The sequence below is a fragment of the Leuresthes tenuis genome, unplaced genomic scaffold (assembly GCF_036924035.1).
Source record: "Leuresthes tenuis unplaced genomic scaffold, fLeuTen1.0.hap1 SCAF_13, whole genome shotgun sequence".
NCBI lineage: Eukaryota > Metazoa > Chordata > Actinopteri > Atheriniformes > Atherinopsidae > Leuresthes > Leuresthes tenuis.
Genome location: NW_027325367.1, coordinates 5612910 through 5631634, shown reverse-complemented (window position 1 = coordinate 5631634; position 18725 = coordinate 5612910). Strand labels below are relative to the sequence as shown.

The 18725-nt window shown below is 38.5% G+C and overlaps 1 protein-coding gene across 2 annotated transcripts; it reads left to right on the top strand.

Moving 5' to 3' along the window:
• Positions 1-354: 354 nt before the first annotated feature.
• Positions 355-6200, top strand: LOC140266871 (sterile alpha motif domain-containing protein 12-like). Of its 2 annotated transcripts, none has more exons than XM_072361993.1 (4): positions 355-425; positions 2928-3074; positions 3267-3407; positions 4217-6200. In XM_072361993.1, the coding sequence occupies exons 2-4, from the start codon at positions 2954-2956 to the stop codon at positions 4231-4233; spliced, it is 279 nt and encodes a 92-aa protein (XP_072218094.1). In that variant the 5' UTR covers positions 355-425; positions 2928-2953; the 3' UTR covers positions 4234-6200. The 2 variants fall into 2 exon arrangements, with proteins under 2 accessions (XP_072218094.1, XP_072218095.1); XM_072361994.1 differs by lacking the exon at positions 355-425 and adding an exon at positions 1185-1278.
• Positions 6201-18725: the final 12525 nt, after the last annotated feature.

Here is an 18725-nt window from a genome sequence, read left to right as displayed (position 1 = left end):
ACATTCACCATGGCTGACTGACCTCCTGAGCTAAGGTCATCACAACTCCTGCAGATGAGAGAACAACTGGAAACTCAGCTTCAGTGATGTTGAAATGTCTGTGAACCAGAACGCAAAAGCTAATACAGAAGCATCCAACTATATCTCAAGAACAGTTTCTTTCACAGGCTAAGAGACTAGTGAATGAAGCCTCTGCACACCAGAAAAATAGTTTAATCTTCATGAGCAACAATTATATTCACTATACCCTAACAATGTGTTTTCCAATTCATAACGGTATTACAGATGTTTCTTAATGCTCATGAAGGCATCACGAAGGAGTGGAGGAAAGGGGCGGAGCCTGGTAGTGGAAGATACCTGACGTAAGACTGTACAGGTACGAGGGTCGCCATATCGCTGTCATACGGACCGAGTCCAGGCTTGAGGTAAAGACAACTGCTCGGTGAATTATAAAGGACACATTTTGTTCACCCCCTGGTGTTTTAATATCGACACCCTGTCTGGGATGTTAAAAACTGTTGTTCATCGGTGGGTTACTCGAAACCTACTCAACGCGTCGCCCTTCTTTGCTCTACACAAAACAGTACGCCTTCAGTTCCGATACTTTAACTATTCTCTGATTTTCCTAAGCAGGTGCAACCCCTTTAAAAAGACATAGCAAAGACTTTTGACATAAGCTGCTTTAATTCTACGGTTATAGTTATACATATCTTTTAAGACATTTCCTACAGAGAAACAGTTTTATGTTGCTTTAATGTTTCGTCACATGTTAAATAAAAAAGAAAACACAAAGCAAAGCTGTAGTTGTTGGAGTTATGGTCTAACTTAGACATACAGGAGCCCGAAGGACGTGTCGCTTCATGTTAAGCAAAGGCAGACATAAACCACAGCACATTTTTTCATTTTCTTTGACTTTTTTAAATCTCAAAGGATGGTGTATTTCAGCAAACATACCACAAGGTGGTAGGATTACATCTTGGGTTGAAAGTGACTCTGAATGTTGGGGTTTGGTTTGTTCATTCTGTTACATGAGAGTAATCCCATTTATTCTTGAGGCTGTATATCTGATATATGTCTGTTGACAAGGATGCAGTTGAGCTGCAGTACAGGACATATATACTGTCATCAGGCCTTTTCTGTATTTAAAATATTTTCATTCCATTTCTTGCAATTGACTTGTGAAAGGAAATGCATCCTGACGCCTTCCGACCAGCAGGAGGCAGTAACACCCGCCTGAGAGGGCCTGAGGTGCTGCTGGTGGACTAAAGCACTATTTCAGTAGGATGAATTCAGTTCAGCTGTTTTAATTTTAATATTTTAAACACATGAGTTTGGACTGAGGATTAAACATAAGCTAATAAGTTTAATAAAGAAGGGTGTTTTGGAGTGTAATAATCTTTCACACTGGCAGTTCAAAAAGCCAATTTTCCACTCTGCTTGTTACTGCATATTACATTTGTTTACAAGTCCTGGTTCAGTCGCAACTGGACAGCGTGAGCCTAAATGAAATGGCTCAGAGCAAATGAGACAAGCTGTATATATAGTGGCTTTATGCCTCAATAAAAACAGACCCGCTGGGGCTGTATGGTTTGAGACAGTGTCCTCAGGCATAAAACCAACATGATAGACCACTGTAAAATTTTCTTTACCCTCAGCTCCCCCTGACTCTGAAAGGAACTTGAATCTGTCTCTCTGCACTGGTCACTTTCTGTATGTCAATTACTCCACTGGGACCTCGTTACTGCCTCAGCCAATCGCACACACCCCTTAATTAACTCAGGAAATTGCATTTCTATATTTACAACCTCATAACTAGACTGGCCTGCTGAAAAGGTCACATCAACAGTTGAGCAGTTTTTGTCCTACAGTAGTGCAGCCCAAGAGGATACGACTGGGAGAAAAGCCAAAAGAAGCTGAGTGAACTTTTTTAAAGAAAAACGCCAGAACATTTGTTTTTCCTGCAGTTACATTTGGTAGAGGTAGTCAAATTTCTCTCTGGGAAATGGGCTTTAATGGAAGAAGTAGGTTGTGACACCACATGTGAGATAGATTTGATCCAAAGTGTCAAATATCAAGACAAAATTACATTTCCTCCCTTTTGAAAGTCTGCCACAGACAGAAATGTTGTCAGATAATGTGCCTGAGGCCAAACCTAAATGACCTGCTGCTGATGGGCGTCTTCACATTCACAGTGATGGCACCTGAAAGGCTGAGATCAAATTTGAGGTTTGTTGAGCTCTAATCATGACAGGCACTTTGAATAATGCAGTAATGTTGTCTAAAATGAGATAGTTTATGCGCACAACAATTTTTTTTTTATATATCTTTTTTTGGGGGGGGAACAATCTAATAGTAAAGCATCACAAAATCGCACCATAATCATTAGAATTAGTAAAAAGATTTCCAGTTTGTCAGTTACAGACAACCATTGGAAGATTGCACCTTGTGTTCTGGTAAACTTTGAGGGCTAGTTCCCTTCTCTTCAAGATGGAATACCAACTTAATTGTAGTGTAAAAAGCAGAATTAGCAGTACCAAACATACACTTTTACTTCACTTCTAGTGGACAAGTCACAATTCCTCATTCTACTGGAGCAGGGATGTCCATATCCGATTGTTGAAGCAGGGAAACATCTAAAACCTGCAGGACAGCGGCCCTCGAGGACCCGAATGTGGACATCCCTGCTCTAGTGGAATGAGGGATTATGACTTAAATGGTTATTTTCCTCATGCTGCACATAGCTTCTGAACTAATATGTCCTAATGTGTGTCACAAATACATTAATGCACAAATGAATATTTTCTGCTTCATTTGCTGGAGGTTACAGGGAGCCCTTGAAGGCAGCATTTTATCTACAGTTGATATATGTGATTAGCGTTTTTCTTTTAAAGCAAACAGTAATTGTAATTTTAGTTTTTTTCTTTCAGGCTGTTGCTGGTGTGGTTTCAGAGCGATGGGCTTGTCAGAGCGAGTGTCGACGTGGTCAGTGGAAGAGGTGTTGGAATGGGTTCAGGAATGTCTCCCACAACACGTGGCCACACTCCATGAAGGCATTATCAAACATGACATATCAGGTAAAAGTCATGGTTTGAATCAGTTAAATTTGATTAAATGTTTTGTAGGATGCGTTGGAATTATCAGAATATATTTTTAGATGACCGGGGAGATAAACAAGTTTGTGTTGATGTATGAATTAAGCTGCAAAGCGTTTTCATTTTAGTTTGAACGTTCTAATGCTCCTAATTTCCACGTTGTGATTTTTGCAGGCCGTGCTCTGCTGAGACTGAAGGAGCATCACCTGGGGCTTCTTGGAGTGGAAGATGAGGAGCAGCAGCAGGAAATATTGCAGGACCTCCTGCTCCTCAAAGTTCAGGAAGAAATCAATGAACTCGATGACATCTGCTCTGGTGAGAATACCAAGTGACTTCATCTCCAGGTTCGAGCTGAGCCAGACATTAATAAAACAGCCATTGTTTGGACTGTGCTCATAGTGTTAGTAATCTTCTCCGGTGTTGTTTATATGTAATAAGTGGGGCCGGGAGTTTAATGTGTTAATTAAGATTAATTAATTACACAAAATTAACGCATTTTAGTCGCACTTATTTTTGCACCGCGGAACGTTTCTCACTGGATGAGTTTCAGGCATACCGATTATACTGGAGCACCAACTAACGTTCATGACTTCAGACAACAACAAACCACAGTGAACAATAGTCAAACATGAACGAAGAAGCTGATGAGACCGCTTTGGTTGGCCCCGTGGATGGGAAGTTTTGTTTTAAAAAACAGATGGATGGGGTGGTTGGTAGCGTAGTTGTGGGTTGTTCGTGTATAGAAGCTACAGTCCTCGCTGCTGTTGGCCCCGGTTTGAATCCCGCATTGGGCGGCCTTTTACTGCATGTCACCCCCCCCCCCTCTGCTTTCTGTCTCTTTTTGGATGGAAGCATCGATAAGAGCACGGTTGGTTAAGTACCACCTTGAAAAAAAATAAACAATGTTTTGTTGCTTAAGCTTATGTATTCAGTCATTATTCAATAGTATACTAAAATCCATGAGAACATTTTTTATTAATTTAAATTCATTACAAAGCCTCTAATTAATTAGATTAATTTTTTTGATCTAGTCCCGGCTCTAGTAATGAGTAATGCATGGATCCAACTGTTCAGCTAACTGGTAGCTAACTTACATTTTATTTGCTCTCATGTCTCTTCCCCAGATTGTCTTTCTTCATAGGACAGCAAAAATCTTCAAAGAGAAATAAACCCGGCTGACTTTTTTATTTCCCATCCATCCATTCATCTGTGTGAAGGAGAGTGAAAGGTGGGAGTGATGGAAATAACAAGAGAAGGTGAATAGAAAGAGGGATCGATGAGGAGAGAAAGAAAACCCATTTCCTGTGTGAAATCTGACCTGTGCAGATGGATGAGATTAGTTTTTGTCTGATTGTCTTTTTCTGATCCCTGCTGTCCATTAGTCTTTGTCTTTTTCCCCTCACTGTATTACATCGAACCGCAGCAGTATGAAATATCTAAACTCAAGTTTTGATATATTGAGTAAGGAAAACAGCCCCAGTATGTGTATAGATGATAGTTGATGCTGTCAGTTTCCCTCACAGTTGTTACTGAGAACGACAAATAACACTACAGAACCTATGATAGCTTCTTTAGTGCCAGTAACAGCATTGTTGGGATGGGAACACCTGCTTCTGCCCAAAGCTAATTATTGGATGAATTGTCATTAAATTTTGTCCATACTTGAATGGACTCTGGAGGATAAACCTCAGTGACTTGAATGATCCCCAAGCTTCCACTTTATAAACCTTAAGGTGGTGATGTTGCATTAATTAGTTTCTTGCTTACGAAAGTTACTAGATGTGCACAAATGCAGGAGGAGAAAAAAAAAGCGTTTAGGTGTTACTCAGTTCCAACAAAACATCCATTTTCGACTCAACAGTGAAATTAGTCAGTCATAATACGTTATTTACTGGTCTGTAATTTTAATATAGATGGATGAGCCTACATTAAGGAGTTATTTCCCTCCTTATTTGACAGACGGCTGTCAGGGCCAGTGGCTGGAACTGATTTCAGTGTTGGCTTGGACCACATTGATTCAATTAAGTTATTTAATATGCAGATAAATGACAACAAATCCCGACACCATTTTTGACATGGAATGGTTACACATTTCCATGAGTAATTGAATGACCCTGTTTACATTTTTCATTGAGAAGCCCGGAGTTTTTACAAAAGGACATTTGCATGCATATGAACCCTTGAATGCATATACCGGTAATTATGTTGTCTGTGTTGTCACAGTCGCTATTTGTCATGGATTCAGAGTTTTGCATTTTAAGATGAGCTCTGCAGAAACTTTAATACCTTTGGGCCTCGCAGGACCCCAGTTCCCCATTTTACTGGCCTGTGTCCACAATCTTCAGCACTTGGCTGTGATCCCCTCACAATATTGAATGATTTCCATCGACCGTATTTGCTGCTTGGTACAGTTAATTGCTTGGCTCTTCCAAACAATCTGGGACGAGCACCACATTCTGCCCCTTATTTGCACCTCTGTGATGATGTTGAACAGATACCTGTCTGTACAATTCTGGGAAATGACTGCTTCTCACTTTGTTTGTGATCTCAATTAACATTTTCCAAATTAGTTTATGATCTTAATTGGTATAATTAATTGGTATTCTAATTTACTTAATGGTACATGATGTCTGTTTGGTGAATTATTGTCCCAGTTTAGATGAGAAAGCAGTGTATGAATTAGGGTTTGAATATGACCGGTACACACACTCATTGGGTAGAGGTTTAGTTCTCACAATTCTTGGTCAGATTAACTGCTAACTTGTAGCTTCTAGTTTCATAAACCTAGATGTTGACTATGAAATCACTGAATTTGAGGCTTCAAAACATAAGCAAACCAGATTTTGATGTCACAGCGGCTACACCCATCTATTTTATACAGTCATGTTCTTTGTGAGCTTGGTACCCTATCTGATAAACACTGCAATTGTTAGCATGTTAGCATTCTAGCTTTAGCCTTTAGGTCAAATCAGTACTATGCCTTTGTGCAGCTACCGGCTGTTATCCTTTCTTAGCATCTGTTATTGTCACATTTGTTGTTCTCGTTTACCACGAATGCTTAGAATATCTATCTTAACAAGTCAGAAAATCGGCCGCTAATATATAGCTCCTGTTTGGTAGCATGTTTATGGGGAAAGACAGCGTGTTGGCATTTAAAATGTATCTAATACAATCAAACCAAGGCCTGTTCAAAATAAGACTGTAAATGATCTGACATACATCACATACATTCTGTCAGTAATGGCTCCACAGCTGTGAAGCCAAACCAAACGAGCTCAAACTCTGTGTATGAGAGATTTATCAGTTATTCTTTACCTGTTTACTGTAATATAACATCAACAGTGAGTCAGAAATCATTGATGCTTTTACACAAGCTGTAATAATTCTCTGCTCCACTTCTACTTAATTTGATGCATCAGCAAAGAAGCATAACAAATGTTGTATCCATTTTACTCTCAGTAGGACTGAGCTTTTTTCCCCCCTCAAAATTACAGGGGATTCATTTTAACAACAAACATTGTCTGATATTGAACTCAAAGTTGGAGAGGACTGAACATTAAACTTTTAGAAAAGTTGAAACTAAGTGCTAATACTTTCTCCTGCTGGTTGCTTTTATCTCTCATGCACACGCCGGCTGAAATTGATTTAAAAATGAAGTCATTGTTATGAAGATCCTGTATTTCAAATGCCTGCCAATTTGTTTGTGACTGAGCCTGTTTTAAGTAATTACAGTACACTTGTGACGTTTTTGAACACCTTTATTCAAGTGGTCTTAAAACATTCAGATATGTTTTTAACATATACAGATGTTTGCCTCTTTTCAGTGTGTACTATAGGAATCAATACCATTTGTACCATGTGAAATGTTGTGTTTTCCTAAATATTTCTTTTGCTACTGTAAAGTCAGTTGAATTAAAAAGTGCTGCTCTGGCAACATAATCTGAGCTGCTGCCTTAAAAAAATCTTTCTGTTTGGCAAAGACTGCCATACTGCAATCATAAATCATTTGTTTGTCATGTAGCTACTTTCCAGCTGCAGCCCCATGCCTCATAAATATCCAGTGTTTCCACTATAACTCTGTTTTTGTCTGGCTGAAAATACCTCAGGGACAGACCACTGTGAATGATCTACTGCTAAAGCTAAAGGTCATAATAATATAAACATATTAATGCAAACTTTAAATCAAGAGTCATATACTATAAGAGGCGAAGACAGCAAATGTTGTGTTGATTAACTATGCAGTAAAAAGTAATCAAACTGCATCAGATCCACAGCATCAGTCGTATATCAGTATGATGATAATCCATTCAGACTTTTACAGAGTCACATTTTAAAGGGTTTAGCTGCCTCATTTAAGTGTTTTTGACACATTGGCAGAAATGTGCCACTAAAAACAGAGCTTAAAAGCCTGTTGGGTCATGTAGTAACATCCCAAACGTTTTGTGTTTTCCTCCTTTAGGCGAGCATGGCAGAAGAGTTAGATAGTTTTAAGATTAAAATATCTTCTTCGTCCACTCAAGTTGCTTTGATACCATTATTGAAACTATGACATTTGCACTGAGAAAAATGTTTAAAATCAAGATTGAGTGTTATTGAAAGCTGCTCCACCCCCCCACAGGATTTATTATATATGTCTATTAATCTGTCTGTCTGTCATTAGACGTACATTTCAACCAGACATTTTATATTTGGTGTTTTTTTTAAATAAAAACAAGAAAAATGCAACTTCATTATGATTTATTTATTTCTGCATTTTCTGTGTCACTCCTGTGTGAGTGCATGTATTTATATCAATCCATCTATTTATTTTACACATCTGGAGGTGTTCTGGAGGTATGTCAAGATGGTTAATACTGTGCATGAATATAACTGAACATGTTTCAAAAATGTATTTATTTGTAAACCTTGTCCAAAATGATTCATACTCCTTGTATACCGAATCAAATAATAATGCACTATACATTACAATTTGGCATGGAAGTAGTTTTAGGCGTAACTGCTTGTATTAACAGGCCCTGTAATGCTAAGAAAATAAGCATGTTTAAGTACAAATAAACATACTTACAAAAACTTAACATGTGAAAGGAGGAATGTGAGGGAGAGTTGCAGTGCTCAAGTGACCTTTCCTCTCCTCTTGGGCCTTACTGTGTGTTTGTGTGTCTGAGTATGATTAATACTTCAGGAGATGCTGTGGCATTTGATTTGGCAGGGCGTGGCTGGGGCAGCGCTTACTCAGCACAAACGTAAATCCACCTCAGAGCCAGACTGAAGGGATGATGAACAACACTGCTGACCCTGACCACAGAGCCTAAATGAAAAGTCTGGGGTGAAACACACAAATGTAAAGTCAGGTTATTCAATGGCGGAGCTCAGAAGATCAAGAGCGTTTTGGATGGAATTGCGGGTAAAACACCCAACAATTGTAGAGATGTTAAATTACAGCTTTCACACAGTGTTGACTACAAATTACACAAGATGGATCTTACTCAAATATTTTTTTAATTTCTGACTTTTAAAGGAATGCAACTATAAGTACAGATGCATTTGATTTTTGTTTGTATTTCAAGTTAAATTCAATTGAAATTCTTTCATTCACTTTTCTGCAAATTCAAAGATTTCAAGTTTGAACAAATCATTTTTTTACAATCTGAAATAGTCAGCCATTATGGATTGAGTAAATGTATCAACAACCCTGTCAGATTGTACCACCATGTAACTGCAACAGCCCTGACAGCACAAATCAAATTCTGTGACTTTTGAATTGCATTTTAGGCTTCCATGTATGGTCTTCTGTTTTTTTAAATTTATTTTATTAACCTTTATTTATACAGGTAAAATCTCATTGAGACCCAGGATCTCATTTGCAGAGACCTGTTTTAGGTAGGCAGCAGCAAAACACTGTTGGTTGCAATGTCCAGTTTGTTCAACTAGATGGTACTACTCAAAAACTTAAAACTGCCCAAGAGTGCTGAGGCACTGATATACCGCAGTTCACAACTTTACAGCCCTGCACCACACCGTTTAGCCTTACAGTTGCTTGGGATTTTCTATGTTTTTAATAGCATCTTTGTGGCAACATGTCAAAATTTCATGTGTATGGCTGTGCATGTGCAGGACTTGAATGGATGATTGTTTTTATGACAGTGAAGTTGCATCCCACAACTTTAGGGGGAGCCAAAGAGCAAAAAAATTGCCTTTGTTTTCTTTGCTAGTATAACGCTAGTATGATAACTTATATTAGATCAGATTTAGCCTTCATGCAGGACAGATTTTTTTCTTCATTGCATCATCTCATGAGGCCAACAGTGCGGCGATGATGACGACAATCATGGCTTTAAACTGTCAAGCTTGAGTCTTGAGCCTCCTTCCTTCACTCATACATTGTCTTCCAGAAATCTCTTTGTCAGTTTCTTGTGATTTATTAAAAGCTGAAGCAGAGAAAGAAGGATCAATATTTTGTGAAAGAAAAATTGAGTTTGTGTCAGGCCACAAGAAGGGTGGAATAAGAGAGTTCATTCTAAGTTTAGAGGGCCATGGCACTGCTGCTTACTTCACTTCACGGACATTCTGGGCTACAAACATGTAGCTTTAATTCAGAATCTAAATTCATCAGCCATTAGCTTAATAACTGGTCTTCTCTTTGAAAACCACAGCTGCACAAACATGTACGAAAGACACAAAACTTAGATGACATTAATTTATAAAAACAATGAAATAGGAAAGAAATTTCTTGTGACATGGCAGCTATCATGCAAACTACATACCTTCTGGGTATTTTTCCTGTCTGCATTCATCCAATAAATAGAAACACTGAGCCAATGTAACAGATGGCTGACAGTTAGTTGACAAGTTAATATTGTGTTTTGTTCCCGCTGTTGGATACAATCTCAGGAGTGAAACTGTCACTTGAGAGCAGCAAGTAGCACATTGTTTTTATTCAACTTTCTGATTTTTGTGATTGCTTATAAAATGACTCTTGGTCCACCGCAGCTTGTAGGTAACCAACTGTGGAGCTGCAAAATGTGAAACATGGCACCTGACAAATATCTGCTTTAAAACATATATTTCTTTGTGGTGTTTTTCATGCAGAAAGTTTTCAGAACGCTTAGCTCAGCTCTTTGTCTGGAGTTTCAATGTATAGATAACAATACGGTGCAAACTGATAATAAGAACCTACATGCATATATGTTTGGAGCACTGGCTGCTGATCATCTGTTGTTTTGTGGAAAAAATACAACAGCAAGTTCCAAGTGGAGGCTATACACAGAATTCAGTAAGACAAAAATGCGGCAAAACAAATCAATAGTTCATTCTGCCTGGACAGACAGAAGGAGCCTCAGCTCTGTTTCCTGCATTCAGATCTCACACCAACTGTCTCGTATAGCAATACAATACTACTAACTGTGTATATCTATCGATCCATGTTACATGCTTGACTTTATATGATGTCACATGGCTTCAGGAAACAATAATAGTTACTGAAGGCAATGCTGCAGTTGATGGGAATGGGGAAATCTGTGAGGGAGATGAGATGCAGCAAAAGGCCACAGGGCATGAAACTACAACCTACTATAACAGGCTCTGTACATCGAACACACACTCAACCAGTTGAGCTACTCAGAGCCTGACCACACAAAGAAGTTAATAAAAGAAAAGGAAAACAAGGGTAACACAACCAGATGTCGCATTTCCTATTTGGTAACTTAGCCAAAGTTTCTGAACTGCAGAACTACTGGAAGGTAGCATATACTGCAAACACAAACCCAAACAGCTGTGCTTTTTGTGATCTAAGTGATAGTAGTAGTGATATCCATTTCATACCCATTGAGGTTTAGGTTTCTTCTGTCAAGTGCACATCATATTTGTTGATGAGTTGTTATTCCTTATTGAAAATCTACTAAATAAACCTGGTGGATGGCAGTTTCTCCTTACATCGTGCATCAAATGTACAGATTGAAAACGGTACTCTTTTCTCTGGGATGAGTGAACTCCGGTTCTTTGAGCACTTACGTGTCTCCCTTACAGCGCTCTCAGTATGGTAAAAGCAAAGCCTGTCTGAGGGCACATCATCAAACCCAGGACCTAAGCAAATCTGTTCAGCTGGGTGCATTCTTGTATGTAAATATTTGGACAAAGCATTCTAGCATTTCCCCTTGTTTCGAGCCTTTATGCTAAGCTAAGCCAATCAAGGCCAGGCTTTGGCTTTATACCCAACTAATAACAAAAGTAAAGGTATTTCCAAATGTGTATCAGTCAGATCCTTTCAGTTTTCTTCTTTCTGTGTTTATCGTTCTCTTCAGTTTTTACTCTGAAAATCTTTAATTCTATTCCACTAAGATCCCACTCCTCACAGCGATGCCTTGTTTCCTACTGCAATCAAACTGGATTTCTTCCATGGATCTTCTTAGCACAGCGTAAAGACAAACGTCCAACAGCCTGAAGTTTTTTTCCTTTTGTGGACTTTTCATCTCAGCAGTGATCAATGAGGCGCAACCATCAAACTGTCCGCAATTTCAGTCAAACCATCCCTCCGGGTGAGAACAGATATTTATGGATTACAAAAAAGGTGGTGAAGGCAAGAAGAGCACAATAACACTTCAATAACAATTATGTGGCTCCTATACTTGAAAAAACTAAATGTTTATTGAACATAAAGAACAAAGTGCCACAAAATGATGTTGTTCTTTTCAGCATTTAATAATTATGTCATGTCATCTTAATAAATATATGGGTTGGGTCAACATTATTTTCACTGAAACTAAATTTAGATTTAGTTAGTTAGTCCTAATAAAAGAATAACAAACAAATCTAATTGAAACAATAAGAGTGATATGAGTAAACCCCGTACATTTTATGCTGGTTTATTCAAAAACAAAAATTAACTCAGTCCACCCAATTTAATTGAGACTAAATTTAATATCCCTAGAAAATATGTTATGTTATGTTGATGCAACCCAAGCAAATGAATTAGACACAACAAAATATCTGAATACTGTGAGACAAAGAGTGGTGGAACAAGGACACAGTAGGTTTAAATGAGAAAATGTGTTAATTGAAATAATACTACAAGTAATCAAAACTAAACCTAGATGAAATGAGGGATAAAAAAAACGCAGACATAAAATATTAAAAAAGGTCATTTTATTCACACAAATTAACTAAAATTACCACTACAACACAAAATTTTAATAATCATAAGAGAAGACTAAAATCAATGGGCTGGGGCCTCAGTGGGAGGCAGATTACTGGGAAAGTTCCCCTCCTCACTAACCTGGGTGTGACACTACACAGCAAACACACAACATGCAACAGAAAGTGCCCCAGTGCCTACTTGCATGCAAATGTGAGGTAGCCTCCCACCTGGAGACACCCAGTCCACAATGAAACAAAAGAAACTTCCTAGAACGCAAGAGAATAAGGGTTTAACAAAATTCAACAGAACAAACTAAACCAACAACCCAACTGGAGGATAAACAATATCTCAAAACCACATACACAGAAAAACATGACAGGAAAAGCTGGCCAAAGTAAATCAGAATATCAAAAAGGTGCAATTAAGGCAAAAACAAAAGAAACCCAAACCAACCGGGCAGCCACCCTCAGAGACCAGCAAGAGAGAGCTGATGAGACTGGGTCAGGTGAGGCCTTATATGCTGCACCTGAGCAGGGGGAGGAGCCTAACTGAGCTCCCCAGGTGCAGTCATAACACCTCACTACACATGTTTTCTATGTTAATTTAACAAGTTCAAATGCTTTATTTACAACAAACAATCAATCATTAACAAACCTAATCTCAATGAATTTACGCCATTCAAGCATTTTTCTACATAGTCAACATTTTTTTGTATGCATTGCAGACACTGATGAATTACACTGATATCTAACTAAAGCTTTATTCCGTTAATCTCTTTTGATTTGGTCAGTTTAAAGAGTTAAAGGTTGATATTTTTGGCTCAGAGTTTTGGGAACTGAACCCTCTCATTTGGAGTAAACAAAGATAAAGTAAATGGGTAGAGCCAATGCTCCTGGTGGGTTTGTTAGCAGAACACACCTGGTCACCAGCTATCCCTGACAGGCAGGACCAGACTTGTTTCGTGTGTTTGTGTTCACCAGTCCAGTCTTACGACCGTATGCTACCAAACGCAACCATTTGTCAAGACAAACGAGTGACACATGAAGGAAGGTGGAGGTGGAGACAAACCTGCTGCAGCCACAAATGGAAGAGAAAAAAACCAACACAGTGTACTTTATTACCTGGAACTGGGAAAATGAGTTTTGCCACCAAATAGCCCATCTATTTCCCCTCACATCAAAGGACCCATGGCACTTGATTTATCTGCTCTGTATTGGAAGCAATGGAGTGAAAATAGGAGGGAGGGTGATGAAAGTATGGAGGATGGACTCCTGCTGCCTTTAAGTCTCATGGGTATAACCATAAAAAGAGCTGAGGGAAAAAATAAAAATCATGAACCTCTTCATACAGGTCAACCAGTAAACACCTTATCTTTTGAACTTTTGAAGTACATATGAGGACAAAGCACCTCTCAATACAAATTAAAGAATCATTTCCTGCATTATTTCGTACCTTCTGCTGACAGGAAGTTTTGTATTGACTCAGATTTGGAGCTTTTTTCTGACTCATCCATGCACTCTCAGCGGTTGCTCTAATCCAAACTTTGTGATCCTTGTTTCCACCTTAAAGAAAGAAATAAAAAAACACAAAAAGATCCATTTCATTATTACTTACAGGTTCAGAATTTTATTTTGAGAGTCTCCTTGAAGAGGCTTTCGTGTTTTCATTGTTTTATTGTCTTTTTAAAGCCTTTTCTCATGTTAAAAAACGCTTGTTAAAATATTCACATCTGAACCAGAGTTGGATCCAGAGTGAGAGACAATAAAAGTCACTATGTTATACATGCACAGTCCTCTTAACATGACCCTTTTTTTCACATGCACTTTCAGGGAAAACTAAAAAAAAAAACACTGGTGAGTTTCACTTAACTAAGAGTTTCTCTGTCAGATTCTCATTTGTTTCTAAGACAAATTTATAGCTGAGGGGGTAGGAAGATGGAGATATATTATGTTTCTGCTTATTTCTTCTGCTTACCTCCTCTGGCTCTGCAGGCAAGCTCGGCACAATGATCTATTTTACTTTAAACAGCACTTCCAGCATGATTCTCATCACACCCGATGCATTCTTTCACAAAAATAGATGCATATTTTATTTTTCTTACTGACACTAGAATTAGGCTTTTTAATGATTGTGTCATGGCTTTCAGCAGAAAAGGAGCGAGTTTCTATTACTGGAAGCAGATAAAGTGATAGGAATCATAACAATTATAATGGTTATGTACAATAAGTATAATTTGTCGTCCCTTCTGATGTACCTTAAACTTCTGAAGAGTTCTGGGAAAAACGCTGTACAATTATATAAACAAACTCAATAAATGCAGTAAATCGGGATCTTTATAGGTTAATATTTTATCTCTCAAAGTCGTTAAGTAACAATAGGTGGTACGAACTATTTGACATAAAAAAATGATTATACATTGATAGGCATTAATCTGATATCAGCCATTCTACACATTGCATACTTTCGATTCTTTTTCATACATTTTGATGCTAAAGTACACTCACAGCTGTTCTACCACAGTTTGAACAGGATTTTTTAACTTTTTTACAAGGCAAGAATAAAATGGTCAGTCTTATCATTTCTAAACTAACTAGATGGTCAAAACCCCAAGGAAGCTGTCGGATCACTGAAATGTAATGATAATAAAAATGATAATAAGAATACATGCACGCACACAGAGCAGGTTTATTTTGTGCCTTAACATATCAGAACTGAAACCCGTCTGGCAGCGTGTAATGTAAGAAGTGTGAGCATCATGTTGATTTATACTAATCACACATTACAGTCAACATTGGTGTTATGATGCATGTTTTCCTGAAAGGCTGCTTGCTCTTCATATGGATTACTGTCTAAATTATCCTTCTTTTCAGACTCACTTGAAAATGTATGAGAACGTCACTCATTTGGTTTCACATACATGTTTCGAGCTGCTTAGTCACTGAGGGATAGCTTGTCTGACAATGAATCAAAATTTGTTTAAGCGTATATGTATGTATTGGGTTGGTGGTTTTGTGCGTGTTTGTGAGCCTGCTTTTAAAACAGAATATTAAAACATTAAAGTTGACAGTATGACAGAGCGTAGAGCACAGGCTGTTGTGGATAATTGAAATGCCAAAACCTCTAGATGGCTGTTTTATTTAAACTTGAATTTACAGCTTTCATCCGAAGCTATTAATGTTGAATACATTACACGGGGAAGCTGTGAGAGATTGCATTTATCTGAGTGAATGTTTAACTAATGCTTAACCAGTCACCTTCAAGTTGGTACAAATAGGATCTCACTGCCTTCACTCAGACACATAAAGGCAGAAGCAACAAACAGGTGGGTTTGATACCATACAGTATGTTAACATTACTTATGGAAATCCTCTCTGAAGGATAGAAAATAGTTGTGATGACTCCATAAAACACCTTAAAGAGTGTCCTGAACTTAAAAGGGGGACATGTGTGTACTTGTACTGAATAATAACTAAGATTCTTTCTGGATCCCATTCAGGATTTTTTCTGATCGCGTCCAGCTGGTAGGAGACTTCAGACTGACTACAGTCTGAATCTTAAGAAGCAGATATGTAACAATCTACGTTTTTCCCACATGTCAAGAATATGGTAGCGTTACAATAAAGAAACAGAAACTGTGAGATGTAAACTGTAGCTTACAAGTGACAAAGCAAAGTTGAAAAATGGGAAAAATGCCTTGGACAATATTGGGTCAGATGAGGCTCAGTCTTGGTTCTATCACGTGACCGTTTCATGTAATGTATAACATAGGCATCAGAAAGCCTCATCCTTTTACAATTTATGAGCCTTTTATGAGTAGCTGTAACACATTCGGGAGTCGGGCTGTATTACTTTGGGCCACAACAAAAAAAAAAATTGCACTAAATGATGAATAAACTAGCTTCTTCTGGAAACGTGGAGCGTGTTTGGGATACACTCGTTGGATTACAGTTTTGAACATTTTTGGAATGGGGAGCAATTCAGTGGTGTTTCTGTAGGTGCATTTTGTAATCTTTTGACAGAACCAGTTGTTTCCAGGTAAGTCACATTGTATTGCAAAGCTTTATATTGAACTGATGTAAATGTAGATAATAAAATGATATCTGATTCTATATCTAACATCTAGAGCTCTATCTACATATAAAGCCGTTAGCTCTTCGGTCACTTCAGGTCTTCCAGGCTCTGTTTGCCTTGGTAACCCTCTTGTACTGTACATTTCATATTTTAAGCACGCTGTTGTCATATGAGTCAGCAGTAACCAATAAACTCCAGTGGCAGATGATGATTTACTACAAAGCTGATATTCTGAAACTTAACTCTGAACCCTTCAAACTGCTGGTAGAGTTGACTTTTCAAGGCAAGCAGACCAATTTAGTGCCTGGGATCACCCCTCTCTTAGGGAGCTTTTTAGCCAAAGTCTGGATGTCTGCCCTCTATGTCTAATGTCTAATGTGGTGGCAGGGACTCTGATGTGTTAAACAAGCATCCACTGCATGCTGTCATTTCAGCATGAGACTGATACAACCCTCCCCCACCCTCTCACATCCATGGGTCCTTCCATTGAGCTCATCAGTCGTCATGGTTCACATCTCAACACCCCGGTTCCACCATCAATAGACACCTCAGTGGATGTTGGATAACCATCCCGATTTAAGATGATGTCATCATGACTCCTCCCATAACTTGTCCTCTCAGAGCCTTTCTCTTATTTGAGTTTCTCTAGTTTGTGCCTCCTGTGTAAAATGTAGTGCTTCCCTCAGAGCTGCTAGGCTTTCTGTGAGGTGTGCTGTCATCTGCTGTGGGATTTATTTCAAGAGCTACTGGGCTGGCTTCAGCTGCCCTCTCTAATCTGTTTTCAGGCCTTCAACCAGTTTTTGGAACCTGACTGTGGGGATCTGCTCCAGTTCAACCACAAAAGCATTACTGACATACAACACTGTTCCAACACAGTCTGCCTTCCAGATAATCCTGAAGGTGTTCAATGGGAATGAGATCAGGACTCTGCAGCCGGGAACCTCTTTGTGGAAGGGTCTACATATTTTACTTTTTGCAATATTGTGTAGTCTGACAGACAGCCTCTTGTCAGTTTAATGGCTCTTCATTAAAGGGAAAATATATTCTTCTTTTTGGCATGACAAAATCCAACCAACTGTCCATTAAAACAGACATACTCTGATCGGTTGTGCAACTTAGAAACATCTCCGCGTTATGGAGACACAAACCATGACACACTGTCAAATAAATTAAATGATATAATATAGCAGCAGAGAAATAAATTTGCCTGGGGGGAAGTCATTTCAGTTTAATACTAGTAATCTTGTTCCAATAGTCAAATGGGATTAACCGATTTTAAAGATTAAGGTAAGAACTTAAATGTTAGATAAGCGCTTGGACCTTTTTAGATGGACCAGATCGAGCCTTACGATAACAATACTAACTCAAGTTGATCAGGATTATAGCTCAAGATCTGTGTTGGTGAAGAATCTCCAGGAATGTGCCAGTTGTACAATTCTGACCCCTGTATTGATTTCTTAATGAAAGAAAACATTGAACATTTCAGAATATGTTGCTAGAATAGGTTACGTAAATAAAAAATGGGATTTTAACTGTCTCAAAGCAAGAGGTGTCCATTTTCATCATGGCACTGGACACAAAAACAACTGCAGAAAAGAATTTAGTTTCAAAGTATTTGTGGAATACCCACAAAAAGTATTATTTCTGTTTAACAGATGAAAACAGTGTTTGGTGCTGTAGCTACGACTGTCGAGCTGAGTCGAGTTCAACTCCCATCCCATCCAGTGAAACTCTACTTTCAATGCTGATGCTCTTTTCACTGTAGACCTCTGTATTGTGGTTAATGTCTCATATATTTGTATGCTTACTTTACATGTTAGAGTGTAAAACTGCAAAATGGAAAGTGAACAAAAGCACTTTGGGATAGCTTTAGTGGCTGGTCTGGCTCTCACCTCACTCTGCGATGTGATGCGGTCTCCATAACAACAGCCCACCATTGCCTGGTGAGCTCTTCTGACATTACAAGCATCCTCTGACATTTCACAGTTTGGGCTGAAGGTGGGGGGTCCTGGGCTGAAGAAGACAAAGTAAAGAGTGAGGAGGTCAGGGACGAGTCCTGAGGGATCTCCTTTCCATCGACTGACCCTAATACGTTTGTTGGTTCTCCTACATGCATCATCACTGAACACACACAGATTTACAAACATTGTCACATTGTCAGTGAGCTGCAGTGACATGAAAAATCAATTTGCACCGCAGATGAATGAGGAAAAGCGAATATTTCAACTCACAAGTTACTGTAACACTGAACCCAACAGATCCAAGGCTGAGCAGTTAGAAAAAAGTGGGGAAATTGTTATGTGCAGCTGGTTGAAATTAAAGCAATAAGTCCTCTGAGCTGAGACTGAAGGTGTTCCTTCAATTCATGCTTTTAATTTGGGTGCTTATAGATTCATTTCTATTTTTCAAAAGCCTTTAATTCCATGTTT